Here is an 18,910-nt window from a genome sequence, read left to right on the forward strand (position 1 = left end):
ATCTATACATTATTTGGGAATCAACTTCCACGTATTCTTGAGAAACAAGAGCAATTGATGGAATTACATTGGCAGAATTCTGAACTGAATGAGGTGGGGGATATATAAGGTCTGGTAGTATTCTTCAAAAAGTAACCCTATCCATTGACTTATTATTTCCCTTATTCAGGACATTCTGAGTGTGCTATAAGAAAGGAAGAGGAAAGGAAAGAACTATATGTTAAAGAATAATTGTAGCAGCATTAACAACTTAAATGTATAATAAGTGAATAGTTTGGTTTCTCTTTTTAAGTTGTGGTACATTTATTTATTGGGGTATCATAATACACTTAAGATTGATACTTACTAAAGGATCTAAATAAGACTGTGAAGACCTTTGTAAAATAAGGTAAAGTAGGAGAAAAAGTGGAACCAGAGAAACAGAGCATACTCTAAGACTGTATAAAATTGAAAGTAAGTGGAAATGAATGTACAAGGCAGGGGGAAGCGGGAAAGATGGAGACTTAGAGAGTAACTGAAAAGTTATTGTGGAATTTTTATGTGTTTCATTTATTTAAATGCACATACTTACAAAGCAAGTTTGATTGGCTTTATTGATGCTGTATAGTAAAGTTGCAGTTTATCAAATACTCAAATTGCTCTATGATCTTATTAGTGTTGGATGCTCCCTCCAATTATGCACAGTCCATCCACATGTGATTCTTATTCATGCTCTTCCTCAGTTTAGACACAACTCCATCCTGTGTGCTAGGGGCCTTCCTTGAAATTTCTCTAACAATGCAGGAATACCAGTGGAACATTTTGTCTCTCACTTTTGCTACATGATCAGCCTATCTTTTCAGTCATATCTTTGATGGTATCTTGTACCTTGACTCTCTTTAATAATTCTTTCTTAGGTTTTACAGTTTGCCCTCCCCTCCCAACTCTCCCATCCACCTCTCATATCCTCAGGCAATTCTCAACTTAAATTCTTGGGAGACTACAATGTAATCTTTTTTTTTTTTCCAAAACAAGTTTTCAAGTTCCTTTAAGGGAAAAAAAATATGTAGTATTTTTTATGTTGGATAAATTTCTGATATTTTATTTTTATCCCACATAGTCTTGAATCAGTTGCCTCTTCCATCTCCTTTACCTGCTACAACTACAAAGAGCCTTCTCTTTAATGGACGAATAGCAGAAGAGGTAAACTGCCTTTTGGCCTGTAGGGATGAAAATTTGGTTTCACAACTTGTTCATACCCTCAACCAGGTGTCAACAGATCACATGTAAGTACTATCTACCTTTATACCTAAAAGTAAATATAGTTCAGATTTTTTTCTTACTAATGTAATTTATATTGACTGTTTTTATCTTTCTTTGACTTTGGTCCTTAAAATATAGTCATGGGGTGGCAGGGGTTATTATGTAAGTAGCCAAGTTGATGACCACAATGCAATAGGAAGAGAAGGAAGTTGAATTAGGTGCAATTATTTTGATCAAAATTTTATGCCATTTCGTTTTTACAGTTCTACTTGGATCATTCTTAACTCCTTTAACTATCCAGAGTTCTTCATGAGTATTACTTTCTCTTTTATAGTGATGCTGAAGGTACTTAGGATGTAATGTAATGTAATGTTTGCTTAGAATATATTACTAGGGGTAAGGAGGCTGTTTTCGTGTTTTAAAATTAGGTGGGTAAAATACCTGAAGGAATTCAGTAAGCTAGTTCCACGAACAGCTTACACAAAATGAGGCAATCCCAAACATTTAGGATATTGATTTAGAGTTGTATAGCTTTTGGAGATCATTTAATCTCACCTACTCATACAGATAAGGAAACAGAGTTCTTGAGAGATGAATGATTGTGTGATAAAGTCACACAGGTAGTAAGCAGCAGAGCTGGGAATTGAACCCAAATCTTTTGATTCCAAATGTAGTGCATATTCTCTCTCTCTCTCTCTGTCTCTCTCTCTCTCCCTCTCTCTCTCTCTCTCCCCCCCCCCCTCCACTGTCATATATAGTACTCTGAACAGATTTTGCAGAGACTGGCTTTAAAAAATAATACTGTCTAAAAATATGTAAATTGCAATGCAATTCATTTTCAAGGCTCTTTTGTATTTTTAGAAATTGATAGAAACCAAATTATTATGTATAGGTAGTTCAGCTTTTAGATACAAATCATTCCTGGAGAAAACATATTAGGGTAGAGCACTCTAAGGCTTAATACTATCTATGTGACTACTATTTTTGTGGATATTAAAACTATTAAATGTATTGAGACAGTGAAGCTATTCCACGGATTGGACTGAAAGAGCCACCTAAACCAGTCTTTCTGCCTCCCCTCTGTTTCCTCTCCGGTCCACAAGTAAATGTCAGGCTTATCTCTTTTGCCTGCTAAACAAAATCTATTTTGTTATTCTAGTGTTATCATATTATCCTAGCCTTTAGAGCCCTTCACAATCTGACTTCAGTCCACCTGTCCAGCTTTGTTTAACACAACTCCCTTCATTTGCTACATGTTCTGTCTTTGGTTTTATACTGTTACTCATAGATTGTGCCCTGCCCTAAGTACTTCAAGGCCTAATTTAGGTGATGCTTCTTCCTTGAAGTCTTTTCAGATCCCCTTAGTTAAAAGTGGTTGCTTCTTCAAACTTCTCGTGTCATTTTTGGGCTTCTATTTTGTACTTCCAATGAAAACATCATGGATTTAGAGCTGGGAGAGACCTTAGGAAATAACTAGTCTGATCCTCTGATTTTATGGTTCAAAAACTGAGACCCAGAAAGTAACTTTCCAAAATTCAAGTCAGTAAGTATTTATTAAGGGCTTGCTATGGACTGGGCCCCTTACTAAGCTCTGTGAATATACATATGAGCACAAAGAAAGTCAGTCCCTTTCCTCAAAAAACTTAATGGCAGAGGACAATTCAGAAAAGGAAACTGAAAAGCAGGAGGTATCAGCAAAAGGTACTTGGACCATGGTGGGTAATATCCAAAAAATCAACAGAGGATACCAGAGGAATGCAGTTTGTTTAAAATGGAGGATCTGTTTGGAAGGGGCCATGGTGCATGCTCAGACTTTGCACGTTGAGAAGAGTGCTGCAGCAGGTTGAAAAACATCCAAGTGTCAGCATGGAGCCCAGAAAAAGTTCACATAGGGAGAAGATGGGAGAGTCATCATTTAAACTCACCTCCTGTGACTCTAAAACCTAGTCCTCTTTCTAGTACGTCCATGCTATCTTGAATTCTAGTTATTTAGGCTCTCATTTCATTTTTCCTTCTCTTCTCCGCCCTCTCTGCACTTCCTCTCCGGCCCACCCCAGTCCTCCAGTGGTTACCCCCTTGAGGATGATGGTTTTCTTTGTAACTAGCATAGTCCCTTTCACGTAGCAGCTGTTTAGTAATTGTTTGTTGGCTTGAATTTAGTGGAATTTTGCTACCTTTACTATTTGCCTTTGTTCAGCTAATGTAAGAACATTCTTCACTTTATTGTGATGCAATTTAATTTACTGTCTCTAGGAGCTCATAATGTATCTAAGAGCAACAACTCCCTAATAAGTCTCTATCAGGCAGTATCAAGTGAATGGAACATTGAAATTCAAAACAATGAAAAGGAGAAGTAGCCTAATAGAATTAGGAAGATAATTGAGTTCTTACTTTCAGATTTATCCACAGTAGGTACTGTGCTTAATATTTGGTATCTAGATTCCCTGTGTTGACTTTTAGTTTGGTATATGGCTACAGAATAGGGAAATTGGAGGGCTTCTGTACTCCGTGAGGCCTTTACATTCTTGTTCCTTTATTTTGTTGGAAATTATGTTCAAAAGCACCAGAGGCTGTGATATAATAACATATATGGTACATATATGTGGTACATTGTAATTACAAAACATTTCCATGGCCTTAGAACAACCCTTCAAGGTTGTTAATTGTTTATTATTTCTATCCCTCCTTTATAGATGGGGACACTGTAGCTTAAAGAGCTTCAGTGACTCCTACAGTGTCAACAAGGCTACCAAATAGTGGAGCCAGGACAATAAAGCCAGCTCTTCTGACTCCAAGTATGATGCTTTTTCCATTCCATCATGGTGCCATCTAAGTGGTGTTAATGAATAGAACTCTGATCTTGCAGTGAGGAAGACATGAGTTCAAATCCCACCTCAGTCACTTACTAGCTGTGTGGCTCTGGACAAATCACTTAATCTCTTTTCAGCCTCAGTTTCCTCATGTGTAAAATGGCACTTACCTCACAGGTTGATCAAATGAGATTGTACAAGGTACTTAGCTAATAAATATATTAGCTATAATCGATATCACTCTCATTGAAACCTAAAGAGTAAAAAGTGCAATCCAGAACCAGAAAATAATTTTTGAATTGTTTTCCTTTCTATATCTTTTATTGGGGTTAATAACTGAGAGCTGACCTCATTTATCTTCTACCTTATATTTTTAAAAATGCAAAGTTCTTTAGATAATTATAACTCCATAGGATAGTACACTCCCTGGAACACATTTCATCCTTAGGAAATCATTTTGCCTTCTTGATTATCTTTACTTCACTCAAGGATCTCTATTCCCAGAGTCCATACATTATGAAACATCTATATGTTTACTATCTATTACTGTGAGTACTCTTGGTTTTTGCATTTCATCCTCTTCCAAGTTTTATTGGCTTATGTAGAGTAATGGAATTTTTATAACTTAGGACATTTTTTATATGCTTATTTATCTTCTTTTTTATTTCTTTAATGCTAGAGAGTTGAAAGATAATCTTGGTAGTGATGATCCAGAAGGAGACATACCAGTCTTGCTGCAGTCTGTCCTGGCAAGGAATCCTAATGTTTTCAGGGAGAAAAGCATGCAGAACAGATACGTACAGAGTGGTGAGAATATTTTCCTATTAGTTACATTTTAAAATATATTTTTCTTCATAGTTCAAATGCCCGAATGTATATTACATGTAAATTTGTGTCTCTTTTTCTTAATAAGATGGCATATAGTTTGGTATTTACATAGTTAGACTGTAATAATACCTTAAACTGGACCATGTACATAGTAGAAGTGGATAAATGTTAGTCATAAATAACATCCTTTCAGGTTTTTATGGTGCTAGAATTCCATGGAAGTCAGGTAAAGCTAAGAGAATACCATTGGATTTTTGAAGTTTTTTGAGAATTTTGTACCTTGAGATAACTATAGACTTTAGGATTTCATTCACCTTCTTCATCCTGAGTTCCTATTCTAGAAGTTCCATTTTGTTGTTTCAGTTTTTAAATTAGAAAATACTTGGAGTCAGGAGGACCTGAGTTGAAATCCAGCCTCAAGACACTTGACACTCAATAGCTGTGTAATTCTGGGAAAGTCACTTTAACCCCAATTGCCTTGAAATTTTTTTTTTTTTTAAGAAAATACTTTACAGTCCTTTCGCTTGAGCCGTACTGCATGCACTCCACATAAAATAATTACTAAAGTATAAAGTCCAGAATCGCTTATGTTTTGAGGAAAATATAGATTTAGAAAAAGTATGTAGCTATCATTAGGCCTGGGAATTTAAAAGAATTAAAAGCAGGAAATTAAATTTAGCGAGAAATTATGGGGAGGGGAGCGAGCTGAAAAGAGTTTGAAAGTAGATCATAAGCTCTTTCAAGTTTTTAATAGACAGGTTTCACTTTGGACCTTAAAGTTACCAGAAATTGAACTTTGCTTCATTCCATATGAATAGTTGACACTCATGTGACATTTCAAGATTTAGAAAGCATTTTACTAATATTGTCTCATTTTGATTCCCACAAGAATCCTTTGATGTGCATCTTACAAGCATTGTTAACCTCATCTTACAGATGAGGAAACTGAGGCTGAGAGAGGTTAAGCAGCTTGTCTAAAGTCTCACAACTGGTGTATGATGTGATATTTAAACCCATGTCTTCCTGACTCCAAATCAAGTACTCTTATTTGCTATACCATCCGGCTTCTCTGTAATAAAATGTCATATGTGTAACAGTTGAAAGAGCTTACAATATATAGTCCACAGAACAGAAGTCAAGGATTAGGGAAGGATTTAATAACTGTCTTCAGTTATCTGTTATGTGGAAGAGGGAGTATACTTATTTTTTGTTGCTCTAGAAAGAAAAACAAGGATAGATATTAAGTGGAAGTTACAAGGCAGGTAGCATAATTTTTGAGGAGAACTGTCTAGTGTTGCAATGTACTGTCCATCTTACAAAGTAAGGAGCTCCTCATCAGTAAAAGTATTCAAGCAGAGACTACAAGACCATCTGTCAAGGATGATTTAGAAAGAAATTGCTGCATTGGCTCAAAGGTTGGACCAAATGACTACTAAGGTCCTTCCTAAATATATGATTGTTTGAAATATAGTATTCAAGCTTTATAAGGTCTCCAGTTTTGTTCCTGCAGTTGGTTATATAATGAAAAGGTTTTATATAAACTTTTATATACATTATAAACTTTTATGTGAAGTTTACAGTCATTTTTATTACTGCCTTCTTATGCCAGTCAAAATGAAAAGAGGAGCAAAAAGGGAGACACCATGTTTTCAAAATAAGAACTTTTGAATATTTGTGAAAAGAAAATACACTTGAGTTTGATATGGTTAAAAGATGGTGTTATCGTTACAAGAAATTAATACAATAATATTTTTGTATGTTGTATAGGAATGATGATGTCCCAGTATAAACTTTCTCAAAATTCCATGCACAGTAGTCCTGCATCTTCCAATTATCAACAAACCACTATCTCACATAGCCCTTCCAGGTAATATGTATAATTATTAAGCATGGCTTTTGTTTTGGACATCTGACACCATGTTTTCTCTAGAAAAAATTCTGTTAGACTATAAAACATTTGCTTTAGTTCTGTAGTAGTTTTAGAGTTTATTATTTAAAAGCGTTATGCATCTAAATCTCATTAGCAGAAAGGTAGTCACCAGATGATGAATTATTTTTAACTATAGCAACTCATTAAGACCACTTACTGCATTGTAGAGCAGAGGTGTCAAATTCTTGACCTGCAGGTAGCAGGCAGAAACCCAACCCCCTTGTCCCCACCTCCAGTGCGACTGTAACCAGATTAAAATGTAATTGGGAAATTTTTTTTTAAATAAAAATACAGTACAATATATAAAATATTAAGTTTTGGTTTTCTAAGTCAATATGCAGTCAGCTGTTATATTTGAGTTTGATAGCACTGGTAAAGAGGAATAGTTCTTAGTGTTTGTCTGTAGAGTACTCCCACTCATGAAAACAAAGATACCTGAAGCATTAAAGGAAAACTTATGCCTGATTGTTGTTTTTTTTTTTTTTTAAGGAATTATGAACAGTAGAACATGAAGCATCCCTATAGTTACTTTCACTAGAACTTGAACTGACATCATTTTATTAGTTAAATTGGGAAAAGGGATAGAAAGTTTTGGTATTTTAAACTAAACTAGAAGAAAGTGTGGAGGCTATTAAGTATATTTTAGCAAGAATTACTTTAACTGAGTGATCACAACTTTTATAATTGATCTCATCACTTTTAACTCTTAATTAAAATAAGCAAATCTGAATCTATTGAATGTTACCTAAATATTTTGTAAGTCTTAAGTTTCCATAATTCTATATGGTACAAATGTACTTTGGAGAATTTTGTGAAAATAAAATTTCAAGGAATGAAATAATTAATTGCATCTCCTCATATAATTCTTCATTTGATTTTGGGGTTTTAGCCGATTTGTGCCCCCACAGACAAGCTCTGGGAACAGATATATGGCACAACCAAACAGCCCAGTGCCTAGTCCATATGCCCCACAGAGCCCTGCAGGATACATGCCATACTCACATCCTCCAAGTTACACACCACATCCACAGATGCAGCAAGGTAAGACTGTTGGACATTTCTTTACTGAGGATGTTACGGAGCCTGATGGTGTACATTTCAGATTAGCTACTAGTTTTGGTATTCTTATCTTAAAGATTTTAGTAAAATGCTATCAAAGATATCTGACTGTTCTTTATGTAAATCAACTATATTCTAATCACTTTAAAAAAAACTTTTAAAAAGCATTTACAGGATTGGTACAAAAACTTAAGTTTGTATTGCACAACTAATTTCTCATAATGCACATTTACTCCAAAGAACTATTATAAAAACAGCAAAATGTTTAAGAAAAGATATGTTTTTTTATTACTAAAATAAAACTTTTAATTTTATTAGTTAATAGTTAGTGTGCTATAATATAAAAAACACAGGTCAACAGTCCAGAAACACAAGTTCTGCTCCTGGCTCCATTAATAACTGACTATCAACAAAACATTTAATTTTTTTCTGTCTCTGTTTCCTCCTCTATAAAATCAGAATGTTGGGCTGTATGAATTTTAAGGTTTCTTCTAGCTTTAAAATACTATGATTTTTATACTCAGGAAAAAATGGATGACTGTTTCTTTAAAAATTAAAGAGGTGGACTATGTTAAAGAATATTCACTCTAAATCTGCATATATTTTTCCATGTCTTAATAGCTTAGAGACAAAAACAATTACCAGGTTAACCAAATTTGAGAATACATATATAGCCTATTTCATGCTAATTCCTTTCATAATAGTCTAGTAATCAAAATGGAAAAAAAAATTAACAATGAAATGGTTTAGGTAAGTAAATGAGCTTTTCAGTAACAAGGTATCAATTATTTGTAACATGCTTCAAACTAAGTTGAGTTGAAAATAGATTTTATGGAAATTTTAAAATATTCCTGTCATGATTTTCCTAAGCAATATGGTGAAATTGTAATTGGAGCTTTGTAATTTATTAGTTTGGTGCCAGCACTACTGGAATTGACAGCATGTTAACGTAATTGGATACCAATCCAAGATTTCAAAACTGTACCAGCCTTTTATTTGAAACATGTTTGCCTGATTTGTTACTGCTCTCTGGAGATTTTTCAGCCTTCATTGAAATACATTTGATGTGCCTCAACATATAAAATACGTATGTGTAATTTTCTAGGATTAAAAGTATTTGCTTTCATGAAAATTATTATTAAAAATAATTCATTGTTGTTCCCTAGGTCTATGGTCTCCACACTTTTGATTGCGCACTTCTGTCAGTTAAAAAAAAATTGAGCATGTACCTCCAATATATGTATATTTATTTTTTTAAAAAAATGTATGTATGTACTATGATATGAATGTTATGTACATTATCAACTGAAAATATAAATTTAACAGGATAAAATGAAAATGAAACAATATTTAATGCTAGAGTCAGTAGGGGACCACTGCAGTTTATTGAGTTAGGGATTAACATAGTCAAACCTGTGCTTTAGGCATATCACTTTGACAGTGATGTGGAAGATGGATTTGAATGGCGAAAGTGAGCCTGGGAAACAGATTAGGAAGCTATTACAGTAATCCAAGTGAAAGCTGATGAGACCGTGTATGAGTAGAGAGAATGGACTGGATGCAAGAGATGACTGGAGGGTAGAATCAATAAGGTTGGCAGTTGATTGATTGTGAAGAAAATGAAAGTGAGGAATTGAGAATGGTTTATTGTTTGTAAGCCTGGGTGACTTTAAAGATGGGGATATCCTTGACAAAAATAGAGATGTTAGTACGAAGAGTGGATCTGGGGGAAAGATAAAGCAATGAGATTTGTAATACAAATAATACATTTCTGTTCATCTTATGAGACAGAAGATAGAGTTGGGGCTCCTGGAACAGTTGTCTTATTCACTTGCCATTCCCTAAGACTAAAGGATCTGCCCAGGGGGTCCTGAGACCCACAAAGCGATCTGGGTAAGGGGCTATAGGCTCAGAGTGCACACTAGTACAATTTTGTCTGAGTAACTTCTCATTCTCGTTCCCTAAACACAGGTTATAATCAACTAGAGGGGCCCATACCCAAAACAGAAGGAGAGAATTTGGGCACTTAAACAAGGGGATTGAGAAGGAAAAGAGTAGAGGAATATTGAATGATAATAGGTGAAAGGGCAGGTAGGGTTCAAGCACATCATTGACGACTACAGAGATAATGGGATGCTTCCCATCTTCCCTTGAGGTCTTGCCATAACCCATTGGAGCTTCTGAAAGACTACTGCCCTAGACAATTGTTTGTCATATGTTCGTTCCTTCCACTTAGCTTTGTTATCTACCAAACCTTCCCTTTATTGAAATCCCTTTTAACAGTTGCCAGAGCTAAATCTGCAACTTATATTCAGCATTCATTTATCCAAGAAGTGGGGATACATAGATAAAATTGGTCACAGTCCCCTCCCTAAATGGCCTTACAATATAGATGAGAATATAAGACATGTACATTAAATCTCTGTAAGTTAAAATAAATGCAAAAGAGAGGTCCATACTTAATAAGGGAGAGATTACTTCGAGCTGGGAGAATTAGAGAAAGCCTCATGGAAGAGATAAAACATGTAACAGACCTTGAAGGAAGGAAAGAATTTCATATTTCTGGAATCATTTAATTTATAAAACTCTTTTGTAAAATGTAAATATCCTGAGGATAAAATTTTTATATTTTAAAATCAATTATTTTAATAAGACAATCAAATCTATACCCCCACGAGATATATATTACTCATTGAGAACTTGGGGAGAAAAGAGCTAGAGGAAATTGGGAGCAGGCCAGAGTGATAGTCTTAAGAGAATCAGACTGCCACATAAGTGTGCTTAGGTTTCTCCTTCATCCAGATAGGGGCAGAGCATTGGAAGAAAGCAGGAAAAGGAGAAAAGAAGCAGAAGCTTCCACTTCCACTCCCATAAAGGGAGGATCTGATAGTAGTAGACAAACTTTGCCTGCTCTGCACTTTTTTCCAAGGTCCTGCCTGTTTCCCACATCAAGATAGCAAGTCTAATTTAATAATCAGATTTCCTTATTTTCTCCCTTTTTTGCCCCTAGTCCAACCTCCCCAGTTCAACCTCTGTCCAGTTCTGTAGTAGTGTAGCTTTGATTCCTGACTGGGCTTATCCAATCTCTTAAAGTCTGTTTGAGCTCTGAATCTAATACTTTTGGGATCCTCTGTGATCTCAGGTCTTCATAACAACTCTTCCCACCTCTTTACTATCAGAACATATTTCATTTTTTTTCCTCTATGCCAGTTCACATCAAGTCCTTCCCTAAAAGTTATAGTCTTAGAGAGTTGCCTGAAACATAAGAGGTGAAATTTGCTCAGGGTCATACATGGCCTCTGGCTGTCAGATCTTCTCCCTCCAAGGCCAGCTTTCTGTCAACTTCTCTATAATTCTGATCGTGATTTAAAAATTCTTCTACAGAAATTCTTTATTGAAATTTTAACATATGTAAGGAAATGGTAAATTTTGTGGTGCCAGTTTAGTGTTATAGGAAGTAGGAGTAGAAAGAGATCAGGATAAAGTAAAATAGCTGAGAAAGATGTTGGTAGAGGAGGTGTAAGACTTGAACTGGGCCTTTTTAAATGGGCTAGGTGAGAGGATGTGCAGAGGCTAGATGGATAAAGAACGTTCATGTGCTCCATATTTTTAATATGACAGCCTGACCAAAGTAGACAATTCAGATGAAGGCTAGAAATAAGGTTCTTTGAAGCCAGATAATAAATAGCTAAAAGCTGGAGTTTGCCACTGTTTTAATCATGCACCCCTCTATAAAAAGTGTTTGAGTGTGCACTGGCAATATATGTATTGTATATTTATTTATAAATTATATATGTGCTATTATACTAAAATGTTATGTACAATATAAAACCTACTCAAAACCAGAAATTTCAGAGGGTAAGATAAAGGTGAAATAAATGTTCTTCAAATATCTTTTATTAATGATAGGAAAATAAAACCTTTTTTGCTCTCACTAAAACTTTATCAATGAAAATATTTTTAGTGGAAGTAATGTCACTTGAATATGCTTCATTATATTTTTTAAATCTTTGTGTATGTCCTGGGGGATAAGGTGAAAATGTAAATAATTTTTGTTAGTAATTAATTATTCAGTTAAGTTCATCATTGTAACTAGCTAAGCCGCTAAATTTGCTTTTTAAATATACTTTTTTAATTGAAAAATACAATAATCAAATAAAGGTTATAATGGTAAACATAACAGCTTTTCTGCAAAAGTCATGTTTGTGTGTAGCTGTTCACCATACACAATGCAAAAAAAAATAAAAGCAAAAGTGAATTGTCTCTGGTTTCAATTCAAGTCTCAGTTTCAATTCAGTTCAATATAATACAAATCTTTGTCTTTATGTGGTTCTGCTTAATGGATGATATCATGCTTTAATTTCCTATTCATATTTGAATATCTTAGTTGTACTTCCATATGTGTTTGAGGATCAGCAAGAAGGCAAGTTTTGTTGGACAGTAGAGTTCAGGGAGAGGAATAGTGTGTTACGAGGTTGAAAAGGTAGTTTGGGGACAGATCTTGAAGGGCATTAATTACCAAATGGAGGAGTTTATTTGTGATCCCAGAGTCAATATAGAGCCACTGGAATTTATTGAAGTATGGGAGGAGGTTGTGACATAGCCAGACCTGTGCTTCAGGAAAAATCACTTTGACAAGTTATATGAAGAATGCATTGGAACAAGGGGACACTTGAGGCAGAGAGACCTAATTAGGAGGCCATTGCAGTAGCCCAGGTAGAGATGTTGAACGATTAAACTGGGTGGTATAGAGCAGGGGATGTGAGATATGTTGTGGAGACAGAAATGACAAAATTTGATAATTGCTCTATTATATGGAGTGATTGAAAGTGAGGAGTTAAAGGAAGACCCAGTGGTTGCAGACTTGGATAACTGGCAGGATAGTGAAACGCTAGATTATAATAGGGAAAGTTTGGGAAAAGGCTGGATTTGGGGGGAAGATAAAATATTAAGATCTGTGATGCCGTGCCTGTTTATCTTACATGACCCAGTCTGTCCCACCCCAAACTACACAGGATTCTTGCTAGTCACTGCCTTGGAGCACAGAGAACACCTTCAGCCACTAGATAGCAAATACTGGGTATGGTGGGTGGGAAGTTTCCCAAACAGCCCTGGTGGCTGGGTTTCAATTAGGTTTTAACTCCTTTGAGGGGCCAATGCCTGGTTTAGAAGGGAAGCTGTTGGGAGCTTACACATAAAAGGAAAGAGTTGGAATAGTGGAGTATTGGGGAATAATAGGTAAAGGATTTGCTTGGGCTTGATGTAAAGAAAAGCATGCCTATCATAGGAAAGGGTGGGTGTGGCCCTCCTGATTAGTGTTAATTACAAATTGTTTGGGTTCCTGCCACAGCTGGGGGTCATTATTGGCATTCCACTTTGGAGACCAGTAAGGAACAACTTATTTCTGAGGAAAGACATGATATAATGGAAATGTGTAAAATGTAATTTCCTTGCTTTTCGTTTTTCTGTCTCTAGCATATAAAAGGCATTTAATAAATGTTTTCCCAAATGAATTGATGTCATGAGGAACAAAAATATGACATTTACATGCCAAATGCATTGAAAGCCAGAGAACAGAGTAAGGGAGACCTGTTGCAATAATAGAGTGGTGAGGTCTTAAGGGCCTGGTCTTTAGTGGGTGGACTTAGAATTTGTTCCATAGCCTTTTCAATAATTCCTAATATGTTCTAGATGTAGGAAACATGTATTCTTAAACGACATAGTTACAGACCTCAAAGACCTTAGATGCTACAGAGATAGAACATATACATGGATAAGTATAATATAATGTAGCATATGATGGCCAAAGGAAAGATTTAGACAGTGTAATCTCGCAAAATTAGAGATAAGTGAAAACACTTTAAAGAATTCTTAACCTTTTTTGTCATGTCGTTGTCCGTTGACAATCTGATGAAGCCTTTGGATCCATTCTTTGAATAATGTTTTTAAATGCATAAAATAGTATTACAGAGGAAACCAATTACATTGAAATACACTTAACAAAGTATTTTTCTAAAAACAGGTTCCCAGGCCTCAGGTTAATTTTTTCTGCTTTAAGCAGAGAGGACCAGGGGAGACTTCATGGCTGCACCTGTGGATATGAGGAGAGTGCATTCTAGGCACTTGGCAAAGAGATGGAGCATATTTAATTTGTCAAATAGCTAGTAGTCAGTTCAGTTCAGATGAATAAGCATTTTTTAAACTCCTTTGTACCAGGCCCTGGGCCAGTCACTGGGAGTACAAAGACTAAAGTCCCTGCCCTCAAGGATGGTCCATCTCCCACCTCCATGACTTTCGCACAGGCATGGAGTGCTCTCCTTCATTTCTGCTGCTTTGAATTGCTTGTGCCCTCTAAAGCTCTGTTCATGTCCCCTCCTTTGAGAAGCCATTTCTAAATCCTGTAGTTGTAAGTACTCTCCACAAAATTTACTATCTGCGCAAATTCTATTTACTTACCTATGTGTAAGATGAATTTATCTAACTCTGCACATTAGTCCTAGCTTTGCTATTAATTAGATATACAACAATATCAACCTCATTTAACCTGTTTAGGCTTCCGTTTTCTTGGGCAAGATGATCTCTGAAGGCCTGTAGAGCTGTAAAAATCTCTATTAGTGTATTTCTTTACTAAAGTCTATGTCCCTTAATTTAGAGTGATTTTATGAAAAAGTATAAGTACAATTTAGAGAAAAGATTTTAGAAAAATACATTAACAGGAATTATACAACTATTTTAAGTGCATCATGTATAAATATAAATTGTTTCCATGGTTCTATGGTGTGTTCTTTCGTTGGAAAAAGCTTTTGCCAAAATTCAAAAAATTGAATTTTGGTCTGGAACTGCTTAAGTCTTTCCATTAACAATAGCTATAATAAAATGTTACCTAAATGAAAGAAGACGTTGTTTCCCTTTAGTGAGTATGTGGAGTTGACAATGAACTTGATACAGTTAGCAGCATAGTAAAATGGAATAACCTTAGATGGGAAGATTTGGGAAGCTTCAATTTCTAGTATTAGATTATAAAGCCATATAGTGCTAGAGATCTTTATAATGTTGAGGAAACAGGATCAACAAGACTGGGCAACTAATTGGATAAGGGGAATGCCCAACAGTAAAGCATTGGTTAAGTACCCATTGTGGGCCAGGTACCATACTAGATTCTGGGGCACAAAGACAGAAATGAAACAGTTTCTTATTTCAGGGAGCTTTCATTCTAACAAGGGAGACAACGCGAATATAAAAAATACAAAATAAATACAAACTTGTGACCTGAGTGACTGACTGGAAGAACGGTGGTGTCTTCAACAGAAAAAGGAAAGTTAGGAGGAGGGGGTGGGTTTATATGACTCTATATTTTATTCGTACCACTATTATAAAAGTGAATTTTTTTTTCTCTTCACAGAAATTACTAATGAGGGATCATGGGGTAAAATCAAATGAGTAATTCAGTTGAATGGCATATGTTATTGCATGGTTAATCACTTTCTAGTTTTCAGGTAGTTAAAGTGAGCTTTCCTCGCTTAGGAAATACTTTCCCATATTTATGACAAAGCCCAATGCTACCAAATCTGTTTAAAGATTCAGCTTCTAATAGAGAAGTTGAAATTGAGTAAGCAGATTTTGTACTGCAAAGGCTATTTTGATTATTTACATAGTTGATATGTATATGTATGTATAAAATACTATTTTGTTAAAGATAAAAATGTTAATATATTCCAGCTATAGATTTTGAGCAAAAAGTTATTATAATTTTAAAATTCACTGTATTTACAAATATCTTTTCAGCTATTTACTCAAAAATTATGATTTTTTTTTGCACTTTCTCCTAGTCTGAAAATTAAATTAATTGGCTATTACACCATAATATCTGACTATTGTTTGTAATTGATTAAACATTTTCAGTATACTCCAAGTAGTTATAAATTTTTTTCTTCCTGAAAAGCTGTTAATTTTATTATTCTTTCTAATTTCAGCATCAGTATCAAGTCCCATTGTCCCAAGTGGGCTGAGAAACATGCATGATAATAAAGTTTCTGGTCAGTTGTCTGGCAATTCAGCTAATCATCATGCTGATAATCCTAGACATGGCTCAAGTGACGACTACCTACACATGGTGCACAGGCTAAGTAGTGATGTATGTAAAAAAAAGTCACTATTTTTAAGGTAAAGGGGTAGTTTTACTATTTTGTTACATTACATCATAACCTGGGTTCTAGTCATGGTTCTGCTATTTAGGAGCTGTATGACTTTGGGCAAGTGACTTAATCTCTCTGGGCCACAGTTTATTTAATGGAGGTAACAATACATGCCCTGCCTACTTCACAGAGTTGTTATGAAGACTAAATGAAAAAAAAAAGCTCTATGAAATATAAAGCACTACATTGTGGCAGCTATTTTCATTATTTTCAATAATATCAATAAATAAAGAAGCTGCACTATAGATCCTGTCTAGTTTTGTGATTCTAAGGTTGACTTTTGCTTTTACTGCTACTGTTAAAATTTTAAGCATGTTAAAATTTTGGTGTGTTCAGTAGAACTTTTGCATATAAGTTGTGCAACAAAAAATTATCTAGCACTTTCTCTTTTCATTTGCTGGAAAGTGGTAAGTTAGGGGATCAGGAAGAGCCTGTCTTGTGGTTCTCCACTTTTAACTTTTTTTCTGGATAGACCTTTCACTTTACGACCAATATCATCTATCTGAAATGGTATCTTTGTTGGTCAAGTTTATGGAAATTTTCAAATTATTTTGAACTTAGTAAATTTACAATTCATTTCTTCAGTGTTATGGTGGTCACATAGACTTTTGTGAAACCCATAATTGAAAAAGGCAACCAGAAATAAAGGGAAGCATATTATATAGTGCTACTAGTTATTTTTCCTTGCCATGCTTAGCCGATGCATTATTTTTTGAAACATGAAGTACTTGATTCTGAGATATTAAATCAAGAAGAAACAGGAAGATGTGGAAAAATTATAGTTTTGAATTACTGACCCTTTGCATATCATTGAAGTATTGATATTTAGTATTTTTTCTTTAACACTGCTAAGAAATTTCTCTTTGACATGCACATTTATGATTATTTTCTTAGGATGGAGATTCTTCAACAATGAGGAATGCTGCATCTTTTCCTTTGAGGTCTCCACAGCCAGTGTGCTCCCCAGCCGGAAGTGATGGAACTCCTAAAGGTATTATTGTAGTTTTAATTCATCTCATCGGTTGATTACCTTAAAAATATTATATGAGTTTCTCTTTTCAAATGAGTAACTACATCTTTAGGCATTTGCCCTTCAGAATTCTCCGTCTTCCGCCAGCAATGCAGTAATTTAAAGAAGTCTATATAGGTATATTATCTTCTAGTTGATTTCTTCTAGATTCTTGGTATTTGGGAAGAAACATTTAAATGTGAATTTTTTTTTCTCACTTTCTAAAATGATTCGTTTTGTGACCTTGACAAAAATGACAGTCTCTCCAGTTCCTTTCCTTTAAGATCAAATAATGTTTGCTACCAGAATGAGTTTTCATTATTAATATTTATAGAAGGATGTTTAACTTTCTGATTGAGTTGCAACCAAACTACAGATGTATCTCTGAAATTAACAGTATAATTTAAGGTATATTTTATCTCCTTGAATCATTCAGATTCTTGAGTGAGGTATGAACCATTTGGGAAAATGTTAATTTTTCACTTGATACTCCCTGTATTCAAGTACCTTCTCTTGCACAAAAGTATAAAGTCTCACTAACAACCAGCATGAAAAGTGATATTTCCTAGGAGAATTAATAAGTATTAAACTGCAATATTTTGTAAGTAATAGCAATAGTGCAATGCAAATACTTGAATGTTTTTCATCGGTTAGATGGTGATAGATTAAGCGATAAATGAACCCATGGCAAATTAGCCTAAGATTATTAAAGTGCCCAAGGAATATGTTAGAATCTTACAAATTTGTCTAGTGTGGTTCCTGTATGAATTACAACAAATGGAGAATCAAATCGTGTTTCTTGCTAGACTACTCTTAGAGTCCCATGTAAACATACTCAAGAAAAAGAACTACTGATTGATATTTCATAGCAACAACTGTCATGTTGTTGTACATAGTTTCCCATCCAAAATATTCATTTCAGAGCAGTACAGATGTTCCTAAAACATTATTTATAAATCAGATTTTATTTTAAATGCATTAGAGGAGCTTTCTAAAGTGAATATTTCTGTGAAGCAAATAATCTTTTTTAATTTCTTCAATTTATCTGTTTTGTACATTTAGATGTTTATTAGTTGGCTTTCTTCTATACCCAATGTTCATGAATAGAAAATATCTGATTTCAAATTGTATTACATTTAAGCTCTGATTCTTAGTTCTTTGAATATGCAGGATTGAAAAGAGTGATGGATTTGGGATGAGGGGACCCAGGTTCAGATTCAGACTCTGTCACTTTTAGCATTTAGCTTCCTCATTTCTGAAATACTGAAATTGAGGTAAAGGAAGATCACTGTAAATTGTGAATCTGCGATCCCATGACGCTTTGTTATTGTTGCCCAGATATTTAAATGTTTCAAGACTAGAATATGATATTTAGAAAGTTTTTGACATAATAGAAATTGTAAGACATATAACCAAATAATGCATTGTTATCAAAAAAACATCCAGGAAGAATTACCCTAGAAAAGTGAGGAAAAACAATGTTTCCCAAGAAAAATAATAGTACTAAGAACAGAAAGAAATATATATGCACACCATACCTAGACTCATTCTGATCAGTGTCTTTTTGTTAAGAACTGCTCATATTCATTATAATCAAACCCTTCTCTGATGTTTTGGGGTTGGGGTTTTTTTTGGGCTATCTATATGAACCTGATTAATTTGACTTTAATTAAATGAGTTAATGTGTACAAAGTGCTTTGCAAACCATAAAACATTATGTAAATATAGGCACTAAGAATAATAATGATGATGATAACAGTACTGCTAATAATAATGTTGCCCCTGCTTAATGCTACATTACCTAACTAGCCTTCATAGAACCAATTAGTGGTATTGT

At 34.6% G+C, this 18,910-nt stretch overlaps 1 protein-coding gene across 2 annotated transcripts in view; it reads left to right on the top strand.

The window, feature by feature from the left end:
• Positions 1-18,910, top strand: part of NIPBL (NIPBL cohesin loading factor) — a 275,411-nt gene that overhangs the window by 153,496 nt on the left and 103,005 nt on the right. For both annotated transcript variants that reach the window (XM_036758735.1, XM_036758741.1), the window contains exons 3-8: positions 1,100-1,265; positions 4,732-4,859; positions 6,648-6,747; positions 7,700-7,851; positions 15,843-16,003; positions 16,959-17,055. In XM_036758735.1, the coding sequence (XP_036614630.1) occupies positions 1,100-1,265; positions 4,732-4,859; positions 6,648-6,747; positions 7,700-7,851; positions 15,843-16,003; positions 16,959-17,055 (804 nt within the window). The remainder of the gene's footprint in view (positions 1-1,099; positions 1,266-4,731; positions 4,860-6,647; positions 6,748-7,699; positions 7,852-15,842; positions 16,004-16,958; positions 17,056-18,910) is intronic.

The sequence above is a fragment of the Trichosurus vulpecula genome, chromosome 1, assembly GCF_011100635.1.
Source record: "Trichosurus vulpecula isolate mTriVul1 chromosome 1, mTriVul1.pri, whole genome shotgun sequence".
Taxonomy (NCBI): Eukaryota; Metazoa; Chordata; class Mammalia; order Diprotodontia; family Phalangeridae; genus Trichosurus; species Trichosurus vulpecula.